Source organism: Aphelocoma coerulescens, unplaced genomic scaffold, assembly GCF_041296385.1.
Source record: "Aphelocoma coerulescens isolate FSJ_1873_10779 unplaced genomic scaffold, UR_Acoe_1.0 HiC_scaffold_70, whole genome shotgun sequence".
Lineage (NCBI taxonomy): Eukaryota > Metazoa > Chordata > Aves > Passeriformes > Corvidae > Aphelocoma > Aphelocoma coerulescens.
Genome location: NW_027184055.1, coordinates 416,529 through 433,972, shown reverse-complemented (window position 1 = coordinate 433,972; position 17,444 = coordinate 416,529). Strand labels below are relative to the sequence as shown.

The following is a 17,444-nucleotide window of genomic DNA, read 5'->3' as shown; positions in this document are numbered from 1 at the left end:
CCCCCGCCCTGCGCCGCCTCCCGCCCTCGGGGCCCGGCCTTATCCCTGCCCGCCACGCCCCGCTCTGGCGCTCTGGCGCCGTGGCCCCGCTCACTCACTCACCAGCTCGTACCACTGCACCACGCTCTCCCGGGCCACGCGTTTGATGGCCACCTGCAAGCCCACGAGAGACGGGGCTGAGCTCAAGCCCTGCCCCGCCCCTGGCCCTCGTCCCGCGCCCCGCCGTCCCGGCCACTTACCGGGCTCCCGTCCGAGAGGCGGATGCCCGAGAAAACGGTGCCGAAGCCACCGCTGCCCAGCTGCGGGCCCAGCTGGTACAGCTCCTGCAGCTTCTTCTTTTGCCCTGCGACCGAGACCGAGCCATCAGCCTTGCGCCCAGGGCCCCCCCGGCCAAGTGCCCGCGAGTGAAGCGGGCCGAGCCACCGCGGGCCACCTTGCTCTGACCTGCTTCCTGCTGCGCGCCGGGCAGCGGCCACCGCCTTGCAGCCGTCGGGCTGGCGAGCGCCAGAGCTGGGGCAGGGGAGCGCGCAGAGGCGGCTGCAGGAGCCGGAGGGCAGCGGGGCAGGGCGGCACCGTCGCTGTCCCCGGCGTCGTGGGCTGGACTCTGCTCTTGAGGACTGCCGGGGCTACAGCCCGAGGACTCGCACAGGGGGGTGTCAGGAGCAGCTGCAAACCAGAGAGGGGTTTTTTGAAGCTGTGGCATCAGAAGCACTGGAAACAGCCAGGGACTCGGCTGCTCTCAAGGGCCCTGGCCTGGCCTGCGGATGCCCCTCAAGAGCCCCAAGGGAGCCTCAGAGAGCTCCTCAGATCTCACCTGCTACCAGCAAGGCCTTCCTGGTAGTCGGTGGCCGTCTCGGAGCAGCTTCCTGGAGATGGAGGAACCTCCTGGGTGTCTTGAGGCTCGTCTCCGCCACCAGGCAAGAGCTGTTGCCAGCTGGCGCAGCCGGCACAGCGTCCTGGGAGCTGTGGGCCGGCAACTGCTGGCTCCAGCTCACTCGCTGCTCCAGCACCTGCTCCTGACAAGGCTCCCCTGGATCGGGCTGGGCTCCCACTTGGACTTCTGGGCTTTCCCTGGCAACGTCAGTTGTCAGGGTTGTGCCCGTGTTGTTGAAGTCCATGAGTCCAAGGGAGCTGGGAGACCTGTGCACAGGCTCTGCACTTTCTGCAGGCTGACTGCAGGTCTCACGGAGCGTCTGCGGGCGATGGAGGCTGTCAGAGATAGCGGACGCTCCTGGCGGGATGGAGGATCTCTGACAGCCTGAGCTTCTTGCCTGGATGGCGGCTCTCTGATGGTGTGCCATCCTTGCAAGGCTTGAGGCTCTCCCAGGGATGGAGAATCTTGCTGGGAGCAGCCTCTTGAAGGGATGGAGGCTCCTGGAGGAGCTGGCCGAGCCACAGCAGGGCAGGTGGCCTCGCTTCAGCAGCTCCTCCAGTTCTTTCCACAAGGCCTGCCACATCCCAGAGTAGAGCGGCACCCATGTCCCATTGCGAGCCCAGAGCAGCAGCATCAGTTCCTGCAGCTCCTGGGCCACTGCCACGCAGGGGCCGCAGCTGCAGGGGCTGTCCAGGGGGCTCGCGGGAGCACGTGGCCGCTTGCGAGGGGTGGCCCGAGGCCTGGAGGACCTGGGAGCCGCAGAGGCTCCTCGCTTCCTCCGTGAGCCTCTGGGCTGCACCCCGGGGCGCTTGCGCCTCTTCGCTGTCCTTGTCTGCCGCCTCCGTGGTTGCCAGTGGCCAACGGCCCACCAGACAGCCACAGCGGCCAACAGCAGGACAAGCACAATCACTGGGACAACACCGTCACACATGGCTCCGGCACGTCCCATCGCGACTGCACTGGCAGCTGCAGGTGCTGGCCCGTGTTACATAGCGACTGCGCGGTGATGTCACAGTGCTGTGGGCCAGGACAGCCGGGTGACATCCCAGCCCCGCCTCTCACCAGCGCTCAGCCCCTTTGTGCCGTCATAGTCCTGGGCCCACCTCAGGGATCAGCAGAACCAGCTCATGCCTAAGGATGCACATGGCCAGAAAAAGCCTGGCAGCAAGAACAGGAGCTCAGCCTGCTGCAGTGAATCATTCCCTGCAGCAAGTGGCACATCAGGAAGAGTGCTGCTGCCACCAGTGTCAAGCCCATGGCTCCCAGGACACTGCAGCGGTACCAACTGGCAACAGCCACTACTCTGTGCCTGCGAAGATCTTCCAGAGACAAAGGGAGTTGAAGTTCCTGTGTCTCTGGGGAGCTCTCCTGAACTGGCTGTCGAGGGCAGGAAGAGTTTTCTGTAACAGCTCACCGACTTCTGCGTTGCCTCTGTTCTAAACAAGTCAGGATTTCCCAAGGAGCGCTCATGGTGCTCTCACTGCTCTGGTTTTGACGGGCATAGGGTTCCTTTTTTCCCAGTTGCTGGCACACACTGGGTTCAGATGCACCATGGGAATGCTGTGGATCAAACAGGGGTGGTTTGCTTTCTGCTGAGCAGGGCTTGCCCTCTTCAGGGACTTTGCAGTGTCCCTTGGTACAGTGCACGTTTTCCACGGCGAAGGGAGGGAAGAGTGTTGAAGACAGAGGCAAAGAATGCATTAAACACCTGTGCTGTGTCCCTGGCCCTGTTTGTCAGGTGACCATCCACATCCTGGAAGGGGACAATGTTACTTCTACAATGTTTCTTTCCATGCATATATTTAAAACCACTCTTTTTATTGGGCCCCACATTTCTGGCCACCTTCCTCTCCAGCTGAGCTTTCAGTGCACCAAAGTTCTCCGTACAGTGGCGAGAAACATCTCTGGGGAAGGAATGAGAAGGAGGTGTCTTTACAAACTATCTGTGGGCCTGATGGTAGATAAAGCCAGATACTGATAGGTGAAAGAAGCAGCAAAGGGAGGAACCCTAAATTCCATAGGAATTCCACTAATTGACACAGACTGTTACTCACTCAAGACTCTGCTAATCCCTGGATTTAGAGAAAAAGAACAGAGACAGGAGCAAAAGAATGGGGGGGGGGGGGAGGGGGGTAGACATTAGAAAGGGGGTTTGTATTAAGCCATTTGGGAAGTCTGTACCTCTCAAGTAGCTCAGCCAGTGGGGAAAGAGAGAGGGAAATGCAGCTGGGAAATTAGGAGATAAAGGAAGCTGCGTCCTCTATCAACTTGAGAGATCCCGTGGGAAATGCCCATGACCTCTCCCTTTATTCGATCAAAGTAACAGGACTGCTCTGTCTCTTGTTTGGACGTACAGCTGTGGTGTTTGAGGACTAATTTTCCTGACATCCGTATTCTTCTTGTGACCTTGCTTCCACTGGGCACACAGCTTCCTTTTCCATCCTCTTTGCCAGAGAAGAAGCCTTCTGCCTCGCCTGCTTGGCTTTCGACATTTGGGAATCTCCTGCTGCTGTGCCCTTAGGAGGTGATGTTTCAAAATTGACCAGCACGGATGGACCCCAGCACCTGCAAAAACATTGTCCCTGGAGACCCTGCTTAGCAGTTCCCTGAGCAGTCTGAAGTCTGCTCTCCTCATGGCCCGAGCTGAGGTTTTGCTGGCCCTTTTCCTCTTGTCAGAGGTTTGAAACTCGATTGATTTGTGGTCGCTGTGGCCAAGACGGCCGCCAGTCCCCACCTGGCTCAGGGCACGTGGGACTCAGAGGGCGGCCTGGCTCCAGGGGGGCTGAGCTGGAGAGTCCTGGGCTGCGGGGGGCTTCCCGCTTTCCTGGGAGGAGACTCCCTGGGGAGGAAGAAGGGTCTGGCATGAGCCACAAGGCCCCTGGCCGAGGGACGGTAGCGGGGGACGTGTGCGTAGCGGATGCTGTCTGGGAGGAGCTGTGGCAAGGAGTGGGTGTGGGGCTGGGGGTGTCCCAGAGCTCAGTGAGGGTGTTCCCCCAGCCCAGCAGGCAGAAAGCCCCTGGCTCACAGCAGGAGCCAAGTTCCAGGTCACCAGGAACAGCCCCCGCCCTCACCAGTGCTCCCAGCCTCCCACAAAGGTTGGTTATGCCCATGGGTGCTGCCAAGGTTCCCCATGGGAACAGGGCTGGACACCCTAAAAAGGGGGGTCAACACCCCAGGGGCAAAGCCAGTGCAGGGGAGAATGAGTGGGATGAGTGTGAGAGGACCACCTCTACCCCTCCCATCCCGCACCAGGGAGCAGGGACTTTCCTGGGACAGCTCCAGGAGGATATTCAGGACCATCCTTGCCTGGGACAGGGGTGCCAAGGAGATCCAGGAGGGATCAGTGTCCAGCTCTGTGTCCTGGGACACCCTGCACCCTGTTCCCCATAGCCCTGATTTTCAGGAAGGAGCCACAGGAGCCTCCTGGCCATTGCTGGATTTTTCTTTCAGGAATTCGCTGTGGAGCTCGTTTGTCTTTTTTTGCCTCTTTCGGAGCTCCTGTAAAAACGGCCTTGGAGCTGGAAGGGGCGGGGCGGGGCGGGGCGGGGCAGGGCGGAGAAGAGCCAGCTGGGGAAGTCTTGAGGGCTTCTGTGGCTCTGGCAGCCTGCTTTCCTCCTCTCCCTTTGGTGGAGGTGTGGGCTGGCAACGGAGCATCTTCCCCGGGTGGCCGCGGTGCCCCGGATCCCTGCCCTGAGCGGAGGGACAACACTGGGCGTCTCTGGCCTGCCGCACGCAGCCAGGCTGCCGCACAGAGCTCCTCGAAAGCCCTGCCCTTGGCCGCAGGGGGCCGAATTAGCGAGGCATTAAGGAGGGAGGAAGGAAGGGCGCTAATTAGGGAGGGGAGGGCGGGGAGCCGTTCCCAGCCGAGGGGGCGTGGCCAGGACGATGGGCGTGGGCAGGGCCTCAGCGGCGGCGAGGGGCCGTGGTCTGAGCGGGGCCGGGGCCAGCGCTGAGGGGAGCAAAGGGCGGGAAAAGGCTCGGTGCTGCTGAGGGGAAGCGTCGGGAAGGAGGGGACGGAGGGGATATCGTTGGGAAAAAGGGAGACACAAGAGCTCCTGGGGGCCTGAAACCACTAACAGTGGTGGAGGGGAGCCCAACACACTCCTCCTATGTATCCCTATGCTTTACAGAGGGGAAGGCGTGGCTAAAATCCAGGAGAAACAGTGCTGTGGATCCAAGGAATCAGAAGCAGGATCTGTGTGGAGGGCGTCCCTCACGGGAGGCACATGAATCGACCTGAGCGAGGCTGGGGCAGGAGGGTCACGGCCAGCAGAGAAGGGGGACCCTCTGTCCATGCCAAGGCCCAGGGCAGCCCTATCCCGGGAAGCGCGCAGGGAGCGGATCCTTGAGCTGCTGCACGTTGGCGCTGCCCTCGCTCAGCCGGCAGCCCCCTCATTGCCCAGGGGGAGCTGGTGGCAGTGGGGAGTGGGAGAGGGAAACATCTGTCCTACACCTCCATGGCTGCGGCACTGCCAAAGGTGAAGAACGTCAGAGAACTGCCAAACAAGATCCTCCAGCAGGAAAGGCAGACGTTCCCAGCTCCAGGGAATTCCCTGATGTCAGCAGTGGAGGAGCAGGATGAGGAAGATCTCCACGCTTGCGATACTTCTGGCAAGAGCCTCCGTCCCTGCCAGAGCCTCGGTGAGAGCTGCCGGAGCGCAGACGGAGGAAGGCCTTTGGACAGGTGCAAGGTATGAATGATGCACGGTCCCCAGTCGTGGTGTGAGCAGAAACATTTCTTCCAAGCACCTCTGGCTTTTAGAAGAGTTTCACTCTCAGGTTCGAATAGCGTGAGCCTGGAAAGCCAATAGTCGAAATGCTCCGATGTCTGCTACCCAATACTAGACATGAACTCGTGTCTCTCGTAGCAACATCAGGCTTTTTCCCTAAGCCAAGTGCTGGAAGGAGAATTTCTTCTGCAAAACTACTGTGCTTCTGCTGCTTGTTCCATTTTAGAAAGTTTCCTTCGTCGCCCCTGCCTTGATTGAACAGTCCTTTCTCTTCTAACTAGAAGCTCCAGGTTCTCTTCTTACAAGTTGTCTTTGTTTTCTTTGCCCACAGACAGGAGTCCCTGCTTCCCCAGAGCCACGTCGATCTGCAGAGCCTGCTTGTGGCTGAGGATGCAGATGGCCAGGAAAGGCCGGGAAGTAAAAATTGGTAACATTTCTAGTTCCTAGGAAAGAAATATTTCATGAGATCTGGAAAACAAGCATCCCAGCATCTGTGGCATTCCCAGCTGATCAGTCCCGCTGTAGCAAGATTGAGGATGCATCTCCCAGTTCTCCAAGAGCTGAGTAGGTATTAGTAGGGCATTGGACTGCAGCTGGGAACAGCAAAAGTGGCTGGCACAGCAAGTTCAATGTATGGCTGTCCAAGGTCTGTCTTTTGCAAGTTTCCAAGCTTTGCATCATGTTCTTGGGATTCCATTATCACTTTCAACCGAATACTCTACCAGTTAGAGCCATGATTGCCATCAAAAAGGTGAAGTCTGTAATAATAATCTGGTTTTTGGAGGGGAGATTTTCTCTCATCTCTTGCTCTGATCAGCTAGTGTAGTTTTAGAGGAGTTTGTGGTAAAGTCTGTTCTGTGCTGATTTTTTAATGGCTGTTTGACCACCAGACATGTCTGTGCCCTGAAGACATTTTCAGTTTTCATCCAGTTAGTCTAGAAGGTCCACTGAAAAAGTTATTTGATGTAACTCATCTCTCTGAAACCTGGGCAAACAAAATGCTCTGTTTTGGATTACAGGGAGGTGGACTGGTTTTCCTTGGCAAGCATCCTTTTCCTGCTCGTGTTTGCACCGCCGATCGTGTATTACTTCATCATGTCCTGTGACCAGTACCAGTGCTCTCTGACTGACCCACTGCTGGACTTGCTGACAGGGAATAAACATCTGTCTGACATCTGGAACAGGACTCCCACACTGACCTATAGGGCTGCTGGCATCTATTCCCTTTGGGTCACTTTCCAGGTACATTCTTGAGTTATGATCTGGATGCCGGGTCTGGTTTCTCACACGGCTGTTGGATGAATCCTTTTGCACAAAGGATAGTGGAATGTTGAACTGGCATTTACTCTTTGGTGTTTCCCACTTTCCAGGGCTTTTTGGAATCCAAAGGAAGCTTATGTACTTGGAAAAGAAGCATGTAGGGAATATACGCAAATATTCCTTGTGTGACATATGCCTTAATGAGGTTTTGAAGAAAAAGCAACTTTATAGCAGTATCCGTTGGTTTTAAATTCATACACAAGAAATAGATAAAAATAAAACGACGAGGACCTGAATCTAGTTACCAACTGTCCTGCCTCCCCACCAAAAAAGGATGGCAGCCTTACATGAAGTACATCTTTGAGCTGTCTCAAAGCTTAGATGTATTACTAGTCTAAAATCCCAACAGCTAAATATTGCCATATTTGCTTACCCAATACTTAATAGAAACTTAATAGAAACATTCTATTTGGTATGTGTATGTAAGGAATAGTGTTTTGAGGGATTTTGTCTCGTCTGTATTTACTGTGAATACATCCTCTCTCTTCTAGGTGGTTTTGTACATGTCCATCCCTGACTTCTGCCATAAAGTTCTCCCTGGATATGTGGGAGGTGTACAAGAAGGTGCTGTCACCCCTGCTGGTAAGGTATTCCTTGGAATACACGGACACCGTGCAATCTTCTGAAATGATAGTATTTCTGTACCTAGAGTGTTTAATAGCCCATGTGTAGCCAGAGGAAACGTGGGCAGAAGTGCTCTCACCTTCCTCCCGTGTTCAGTTCAAACAAAAATAGAAAGCAATCGATGTCATCTTTTAGAAGAAGTGATAGCATTTCTATCTCTTAGAATTAGTATAACTGTTGATCTGGTAGGCACCATACCAGCAGTGAAAAAGTACTGGTTGATGACTTTGGCACTTGAAATTGTCAGTTGACTGTAGCTGTCCAGGACTATTGCTGGTATTCGACAAGATAGTTTTACCTGCTCAAGCTCCATGAAGCCAAGGGACTTGAACAAAATGTGGGATGTGAACTGTTAGGAGAAGTGGTTTGTTACTCTGGTCAGTTTTGGGGGAAAGCCTAAATTCAGTTTTGTGAGGAGAAAAACTCAGCCTAACAAAGCCTAATGGGTACAGCAGAGTTTAATGGAACACTCAGAAAAGTGCTTTAAGGTATTGAATTGGGAGGACGAGGAGAGAGAAGTTGTTTCATGAGCGCTTGATTGAGCTTCTGTGTATTCTGTGCATAGCCATGTGAATTAAAAGCTGCAGTAATGCGGGGTCAGTAACACTCGATTTTTTTTCTTCATCTTTTAGGTGTCGTGAATAAATATGAAAATCAATGGACTTCAGGCCTGGATCATGACCCATGTGCTTTGGTTTGCAAATGCTTCTTGCTTCCACTTCTTCTCACCTACCATCATTTTTGACAAGTGGATTCCTCTCCTGTGGTGTGCCAATAGCTTGGGATATGCAGTGTCCACGTTTGCAATGATTAAAGGCTACTTTTTCCCTCCCAATGCCAAAGAGTGGTATGTGAATTTTAGTAATGAGAGAAGACGAGGTAATCCGAGATTAAAACTGTTAAATAAAAACCGGGTCTATCAATTGAATGACAGAATATATTTCACTGGCAGAGAGAGCTGAGCCAGTGTATGACAGTGGTTCTTTGCTTCACTAGCACCATCCCCCGTGTTTCATGCTGCACACCATGGGACTGGCAGCCTCAGTGTCACAGATACACCCATCCTAGAAATAGTGAGACTGTTCAGAAGTGTTAGCAAGAGTAAACTCGGGCACTTCTGAAACTCTACAACTTATGTCTATTAATGTAATACTTCAGCTGGGTCAGCTTCTGTTACCTTGCACAGCGTTACATGTTTTGATGATTTTTATTATCACTACATCAAATTAATCTGAATTGTGTAGTCAGAGCAGTAATTACCTGTATTTGTGTAGAACTCTGTACATTTCCAATTTTTTTATGTTTTACAGCAAATTCACTGGAAACTTCTTTTACGACTACATGATGGGGATTGAATTTAACCCTCGAATAGGGAAGTGGTTTGATTTCAAGCTCTTTCTTCAGTGGGCGCCCTGGGATTGTGGCCTGGACTCTGATCAACCTTTCCTTTGCTGCCAAACAAGAGGAGCTGTATGGCGAAGCGACAAACTCCATGATCCTTGTCAATGTCCTTCAGGTAAATTCCAAGGAGGAAATTAGGAAACCAGCTAGGAAGTAAACTAATATTAAAGTAGGAAAAGAAGTCCTTCTATGGAAATGAAAATGAAGTGTTTTTTCCTGGCCTGAAACAAGCTCATTCAGTGATGGTGTGCTGGGACTTCTTTGGATTTATTGCCTGATCTGTGGAAATGGAAGCCTGCTCAATAGGAGCTCTATCGGCCCTCTTTGTAACGCTGTGACTCTAAGCTGAAGAGAGATTGGGCTGATCAACTGTGAGTTCACTTCCCAAGCGTTCGTCCTTGAGTTGTACACTTGCCTTAGTCATCCTACTGTTGCTTTATCTGTGTAGATAGATAGATAGGTAGGTAGATATTGTGTATCCACATAGCTTGTATTTATGTGATAGTTCTTCCTAACTGTGTTCAGAAACGTCTGGTTTTGAAGTGCTAACATAAAAACACCAATGAGTTGTGAGATCACATCACAAGGCAGCACAGACATTAGGCTGATGCTGTTAGACAGGGTAACTGGTGACAGTGCTCTGTTATTACTGTAAAATTATTCTGTTGCAGGGTATTTTTGTTCTGGACTTCTTTTGGAATGAAGCCTGGTACTTGAAAACCATTGCTATCTGCCATGATCATTTGGGATGGTATTTGGGCTGGGGAGACTGTGTTTGGTTGCCTTCCCTCTCTACTTTGCAGGTAAAAATGTGGACACTGTGGATTTGGGCTAAGAGGAAGGAAACTTTGCAGAAACATTCTTCTCAGCAGGTTAATGTGCACCTTAAATGTTTCTAGGCGGTTTGACTGTTGAGAAATCCTTGCAACATTCTTTGTAACAATTCCTGGGTAGGAAGGCTTCCTGTCCGTGCCCAGATTGGACATCTTTTCCTCTCCTGCCCTTCTTTTGTGCCTCTTTCTGTCACTGTCTGTTGTGTCTGTATACTTTTCTGAATCCTTTTGGTTTCCTTTTTTTCTAAATCCTTTCCGTTTCCTTTTTTTTTTTACTCCTGCTTGTTGAGGGTCTTTTGGTTAGCGGTGGTTTGTTTGTGTTTTGTTCCTTGCTTTTTCCTTCTGTCCGGTTTGCATCCTTGCAACTTCTCTCTTCTTGTTTCAGGAAGAAGTGCAATTTTGGAGAGAGAAAGAGAGAAGGAAACTGTTGGATGCAGAGTTTTTTGAAAGTTTTCTGCAGTTTTACTGTTGCAGTAGATTTTTCTACTCTTTCTTCTGGTCTGTTGTGGGCCACTGTAGTCAAGGAATTGGTCTGGCATGCTGAGCCTCTGTTGGAAGTAAATGTCTGATTGTTTTTGTGCTCCCCAGGGTCTGTATTTGGTTTACCAGCCTGTCCAGCTGTGCACAGCCCATGCCGTAGGGGTCTTGATGCTGGGCTTGCTGGGCTATTCCATCTTCAGAATGACCAACCACCAGAAGGACCTCTTCCGTCGTACCAATGGCAAGTGCAGGATCTGGGGGAAGAAGCCGGAGTCCATCGAGTGCTCCTACGTGTCCGTGGATGGGCCCAAGCACTACAGCAAGCTGATGACCTCTGGCTTTTGGGGCTGGGCACGTCATTTCAACTGCACGGGAGACCTGATGGGCTCGCTGGCCTATTGCCTGGCTTGTGGCTTTGAGCACATCCTGCCTTACTTCTACATCGTTTACATGACCACTCTGCTCACCCAGCGCTGCATTCGGGACGAGCACGGTTGTTGCAGCAAAGATGGGAAGGACTGGAAGCACTACACTGCTGCAGTGCCCTACCGGCTCTACCCGGCAGATTTTAAGGCTAATGCAGGATCCAGGGGAAAGAAAAAAGAAGAAACATGCAGGCATGCCATGTTTAAAGTGTTTAAACTGAAGTGGGGCACTGAAATGTCCCATTTTTTTAGAGGATTCTTTTAATTGGAATTGAATCATGCCGCAACCGGGCCAGGAGACACTTCAGAGACAGAGTCAGAGAAGCGGGTATTTGCTTTATTCGGCGCGCCGGGTGTGTGGGGATCGCTCCTCCAAACACACACCTGGTGCTCTCTACAACACAAGTATTATGGGTTAAATTAGGAATATTCATCACATTCCTTGGGACAGGTGTGGTTATACAAATTATTTCTCAGAAGTCATTAGCATATGGGCCACGCATGCGCTGTGTGTCCTGGTGGCCGCGCTGAGGAAGGCCTCTCCTCTTCCTCGGGGGTCTTTTCTGATGAAGGCCAGTAGTCTTCCTCTCAGTGAACTTTTTCACCTTTCTCCCTGGGCATGCGTAGTCCTTTGAGGAATGTTTCAGCGGTCTCTGAGATGATCCTTGTGCCCTCTATCTTGACAAGAGTAGGGCAAATTTGGTTTCTTAGGTTTTGTAATTACAGTCTGCTGTCTGAACTAACGTTTGCTGTCTCCCAATAGTTAACTCGTGCTTCCATGAGTTAGCTATTGACTGCCCCTTCCTCATTTCTGAAGAAGTATGTTTTTTTCCCAAAGCCTGTAGTGGTAGGTCAGGGCAGTAGACAGAAGGTGGCACAGGTTTGCAGCTGGCACCTGCCCACAGGGCCAGGGAAGGCACCTGGGTGCTTTCCTGTGGCTAGACTGGTTACTGCACTTTCCATCTCTACCAGTTGTTTTGAGGGTAGAGAAAGGTATTTTGAGGGCTGCAATGGGCCCAGCACCATGGGAGCAACTCCAGCATCTCAACATTTCCTGTGGGCTCCATGCCCATGGCTTACGAGGCTGCAGACCCAGCTGGTCAAAGGCGCAGCCCTGCCTCCCATTTCAGGGGAAGAAAGAGGAAGAGTTTTGTCAGGGCTCAACCTGAAATGACCTTTTGCCATTTCTGATTCTTCTCCCAGCATTGGAGAGGAGCAGCATCTCTGTCCCTGCCACCCGCTGGCCCTTGGAATGCACACATGAGCCCACGTATCACTTCAGGTGAAGCCAAGTGGCCGCCTCAGTTTGAAAGGGCGGCTGTTGTTTCACTGTTGCATTTCTTGGCTTGTTACAGCCCCTCCTGCCTGGACTACAGCCTGTGCTTGAAGACACAAAAGTGCCATGATGCCTGGAGGAAAGGCATCAAAAGCTTGACAAAGGCTGAAGGGAACACTCTGATCACCCCTTTTCCCAAGAGGGTTCTTTAGCTGAAGTTGCTAACCAGGAGCAGACTTGACACCCCGGCATGGGTTTGTGGTTCTTTTATTTCTCGAGTCCTCACTCCTGCGTGGGACTCGGCAACCGGGTGCTGCAGAGGCTCCGGCAAGGCATCAAAGACGCCCGCCCCGCAGCCAAGGGTGGCGCAAGATCTCCTCCAGCGCTGGCCTGTCCGCGGGGTGCTTGGACAAACACCAGCGGATCAGATGTTGGCACTCTGGGGAGAGAAGCCAGAAAGCGCCGGTCACTTGCAGAAGGCTCCTGCCCAGCTGCTCCCGGCGCCCGCAGGGCCCGGGCCGTGCTGCGTGTGCTCAGAGCTGTGCCGGCCTCCCGGCTGACTCTGCCCTTTGCGGGACAGCGGCACGGCAGGACACGCGCCACCTCCTGCAGCCAAGCGGGCCACACCGACCCCACCGTGGTCACGGGCCGCCGCCTGCGGCCAGCCCTTGAGGGCAGATCGACCTCCCGCGGAGCTGCGTGAGGGCCACGCTGGGCTGCGCGGTGCCATCTGCCAAAGCCTGCCTTCTTGAGGCCGGACACCAACCTGGAGAGACCTGCTGCCAGAAGAAGAGCTGCCCCGACACGATGCCACGGTCGTCCTGGAAGGGCTCGTTCCCGCAGACCATGACGTACAGCAGCACGCCCAGGGACCAGATGGTCGCCGAATGGCCGTGGTAGCAGCCAAGGCAGATCCACTCGGGTGGGCTGTACAGGTGTGTTCCTAGGGGACACAGGCGGCGCTGTCCAGGCGCAGGCTGCTGCCTTCCAGAGCCTGGTGCCAGCCTCCTGGCAGAAGCAGGGGCTGCACCAGTGGCCACAACTTCCCCCCCGGGGCCAGCCGCCGTCCCCCAGCCAATTGGCCAAAGCCAGGAAACCGTTCTGCAAGGCAGACAAGGCCAGCGGAGCAGCCCAAGCCCTTGCGGGCCTGCCAAGCCGAGCGGCCGGGGCCTGGCTTTGGCAGCCCCCCTCTGTGGGCAGGGCCGGCAGCCGGCTCCTGGGGCACAGCATCTGGCCCGTGCCAAAGGGCAGCCGGCAGCCGGCTGAATGCCGCAGCCCGCAGCCCAGGAGGGAACGGGGCCGTGCAGTGCCTGGCACTGGGAGCGGGGCCCGGCCTGTGGGCTCACCGGCAAATTGCGTGAAGGCCTGCTCCTGGAGGAAGGTGCCGCAACCGAAGTCGATGAGCTTCAGGTCGCCACTCTCCGGGTCCACGAGGAGGTTCTCCGGCTTGATGTCCCGGTGCAGGACGCCGCAGGCGGTGCAGTGCCGCACGGCCTCCAGCACCTGGCAGAAAAGCCAGCGCGCCATCTCCTCGCACAGGAAGCCCTGCTCCAGCAGGAAGTCCAGGAGATCCTGCGATGACTCCGGACGCTCCATGACCAGCAGGAAGCTGTCAGGCAGCTCAAACCAGTCGAGGAGCTGGATGATGTTGTGGCAGCCAGAGCCCACCTTCTCCATGAGCACAATCTCCATGGGAACGCGGGTGCCGTCGGGCTGTGGGGAGGAGACAGTGCCTCCAGCAGGCCTGATGCTGCCCTGGGGCTGCTGTGCTGCCCCGTGCCTGGGATGCCCCAGTGCCCCCTTGGGCAGCCTCCCTGGTGCTTGGGCTTCCTCCCGCCCAGGGGATGCTTGGGGGGTGCCCCCCTGCCCGGCCCCACCACCGGTGTTTGGCATCCCCGGGCCCGCCCTGCTCCGGCTCGCACGCTGAGCCCACGCCCGCTCCCCCCGCCCTGCGCCGCCTCCCGCCCTCGGGGCCCGGCCTTATCCCTGCCCGCCACGCCCCGCTCTGGCGCCGTGGCCCCGCTCGCTCACTCACCAGCTCGTACCACTGCACCACGCTCTCCCGGGCCACGCGTTTGATGGCCACCTGCAAGCCCACGAGAGACGGGGCTGAGCTCAAGCCCTGCCCCGCCCCTGGCCCTCGTCCCGCGCCCCGCCGTCCCGGCCACTTACCGGGCTCCCGTCCGAGAGGCGGATGCCCGAGAAAACGGTGCCGAAGCCACCGCTGCCCAGCTGCGGGCCCAGCTGGTACAGCTCCTGCAGCTTCTTCTTTTGCCCTGCGACCGAGACCGAGCCATCAGCCTTGCGCCCAGGGCCCCCCCGGCCAAGTGCCCGCGAGTGAAGCGGGCCGAGCCACCGCGGGCCACCTTGCTCTGACCTGCTTCCTGCTGCGCGCCGGGCAGCGGCCACCGCCTTGCAGCCGTCGGGCTGGCGAGCGCCAGAGCTGGGGCAGGGGAGCGCGCAGAGGCGGCTGCAGGAGCCGGAGGGCAGCGGGGCAGGGCGGCACCGTCGCTGTCCCCGGCGTCGTGGGCTGGACTCTGCTCTTGAGGACTGCCGGGGCTACAGCCCGAGGACTCGCACAGGGGGGTGTCAGGAGCAGCTGCAAACCAGAGAGGGGTTTTTTGAAGCTGTGGCATCAGAAGCACTGGAAACAGCCAGGGACTCGGCTGCTCTCAAGGGCCCTGGCCTGGCCTGCGGATGCCCCTCAAGAGCCCCAAGGGAGCCTCAGAGAGCTCCTCAGATCTCACCTGCTACCAGCAAGGCCTTCCTGGTAGTCGGTGGCCGTCTCGGAGCAGCTTCCTGGAGATGGAGGAACCTCCTGGGTGTCTTGAGGCTCGTCTCCGCCACCAGGCAAGAGCTGTTGCCAGCTGGCGCAGCCGGCACAGCGTCCTGGGAGCTGTGGGCCGGCAACTGCTGGCTCCAGCTCACTCGCTGCTCCAGCACCTGCTCCTGACAAGGCTCCCCTGGATCGGGCTGGGCTCCCACTTGGACTTCTGGGCTTTCCCTGGCAACGTCAGTTGTCAGGGTTGTGCCCGTGTTGTTGAAGTCCATGAGTCCAAGGGAGCTGGGAGACCTGTGCACAGGCTCTGCACTTTCTGCAGGCTGACTGCAGGTCTCACGGAGCGTCTGCGGGCGATGGAGGCTGTCAGAGATAGCGGACGCTCCTGGCGGGATGGAGGATCTCTGACAGCCTGAGCTTCTTGCCTGGATGGCGGCTCTCTGATGGTGTGCCATCCTTGCAAGGCTTGAGGCTCTCCCAGGGATGGAGAATCTTGCTGGGAGCAGCCTCTTGAAGGGATGGAGGCTCCTGGAGGAGCTGGCCGAGCCACAGCAGGGCAGGTGGCCTCGCTTCAGCAGCTCCTCCAGTTCTTTCCACAAGGCCTGCCACATCCCAGAGTAGAGCGGCACCCATGTCCCATTGCGAGCCCAGAGCAGCAGCATCAGTTCCTGCAGCTCCTGGGCCACTGCCACGCAGGGGCCGCAGCTGCAGGGGCTGTCCAGGGGGCTCGCGGGAGCACGTGGCCGCTTGCGAGGGGTGGCCCGAGGCCTGGAGGACCTGGGAGCCGCAGAGGCTCCTCGCTTCCTCCGTGAGCCTCTGGGCTGCACCCCGGGGCGCTTGCGCCTCTTCGCTGTCCTTGTCTGCCGCCTCCGTGGTTGCCAGTGGCCAACGGCCCACCAGACAGCCACAGCGGCCAACAGCAGGACAAGCACAATCACTGGGACAACACCGTCACACATGGCTCCGGCACGTCCCATCGCGACTGCACTGGCAGCTGCAGGTGCTGGCCCGTGTTACATAGCGACTGCGCGGTGATGTCACAGTGCTGTGGGCCAGGACAGCCGGGTGACATCCCAGCCCCGCCTCTCACCAGCGCTCAGCCCCTTTGTGCCGTCATAGCCCTGGGCCCACCTCAGGGATCAGCAGAACCAGCTCATGCCTAAGGATGCACATGGCCAGAAAAAGCCTGGCAGCAAGAACAGGAGCTCAGCCTGCTGCAGTGAATCATTCCCTGCAGCAAGTGGCACATCAGGAAGAGTGCTGCTGCCACCAGTGTCAAGCCCATGGCTCCCAGGACACTGCAGCGGTACCAACTGGCAACAGCCACTACTCTGTGCCTGCGAAGATCTTCCAGAGACAAAGGGAGTTGAAGTTCCTGTGTCTCTGGGGAGCTCTCCTGAACTGGCTGTCGAGGGCAGGAAGAGTTTTCTGTAACAGCTCACCGACTTCTGCGTTGCCTCTGTTCTAAACAAGTCAGGATTTCCCAAGGAGCGCTCATGGTGCTCTCACTGCTCTGGTTTTGACGGGCATAGGGTTCCTTTTTTCCCAGTTGCTGGCACACACTGGGTTCAGATGCACCATGGGAATGCTGTGGATCAAACAGGGGTGGTTTGCTTTCTGCTGAGCAGGGCTTGCCCTCTTCAGGGACTTTGCAGTGTCCCTTGGTACAGTGCACGTTTTCCACGGCGAAGGGAGGGAGGAGTGTTGAAGACAGAGGCAAAGAATGCATTAAACACCTGTGCTGTGTCCCTGGCCCTGTTTGTCAGGTGACCATCCACATCCTGGAAGGGGACAATGTTACTTCTACAATGTTTCTTTCCATGCATATATTTAAAACCACTCTTTTTATTGGGCCCCACATTTCTGGCCACCTTCCTCTCCAGCTGAGCTTTCAGTGCACCAAAGTTCTCCGTACAGTGGCGAGAAACATCTCTGGGGAAGGAATGAGAAGGAGGTGTCTTTACAAACTATCTGTGGGCCTGATGGTAGATAAAGCCAGATACTGATAGGTGAAAGAAGCAGCAAAGGGAGGAACCCTAAATTCCATAGGAATTCCACTAATTGACACAGACTGTTACTCACTCAAGACTCTGCTAATCCCTGGATTTAGAGAAAAAGAACAGAGACAGGAGCAAAAGAATGGGGGGGGGGGAGGGGGGTAGACATTAGAAAGGGGGTTTGTATTAAGCCATTTGGGAAGTCTGTACCTCTCAAGTAGCTCAGCCAGTGGGGAAAGAGAGAGGGAAATGCAGCTGGGAAATTAGGAGATAAAGGAAGCTGCGTCCTCTATCAACTTGAGAGATCCCGTGGGAAATGCCCATGACCTCTCCCTTTATTCGATCAAAGTAACAGGACTGCTCTGTCTCTTGTTTGGACGTACAGCTGTGGTGTTTGAGGACTAATTTTCCTGACATCCGTATTCTTCTTGTGACCTTGCTTCCACTGGGCACACAGCTTCCTTTTCCATCCTCTTTGCCAGAGAAGAAGCCTTCTGCCTCGCCTGCTTGGCTTTCGACATTTGGGAATCTCCTGCTGCTGTGCCCTTAGGAGGTGATGTTTCAAAATTGACCAGCACGGATGGACCCCAGCACCTGCAAAAACATTGTCCCTGGAGACCCTGCTTAGCAGTTCCCTGAGCAGTCTGAAGTCTGCTCTCCTCATGGCCCGAGCTGAGGTTTTGCTGGCCCTTTTCCTCTTGTCAG

At 55.5% G+C, this 17,444-nt stretch overlaps 1 protein-coding gene across 1 annotated transcript in view; it reads right to left on the bottom strand.

The window, feature by feature from the left end:
- The window catches only part of LOC138102322 (uncharacterized), a gene marked incomplete at its 5' end in the record, with an annotated part of 43,779 nt that extends 43,459 nt beyond the window's left edge, over positions 1–320 (bottom strand). The window contains 2 exons of the mRNA XM_069000014.1: positions 103–153; positions 240–320. Of these exons, the coding sequence (XP_068856115.1) occupies positions 103–153; positions 240–320 (132 nt within the window). The remainder of the gene's footprint in view (positions 1–102; positions 154–239) is intronic.
- Positions 321–17,444: the final 17,124 nt, after the last annotated feature.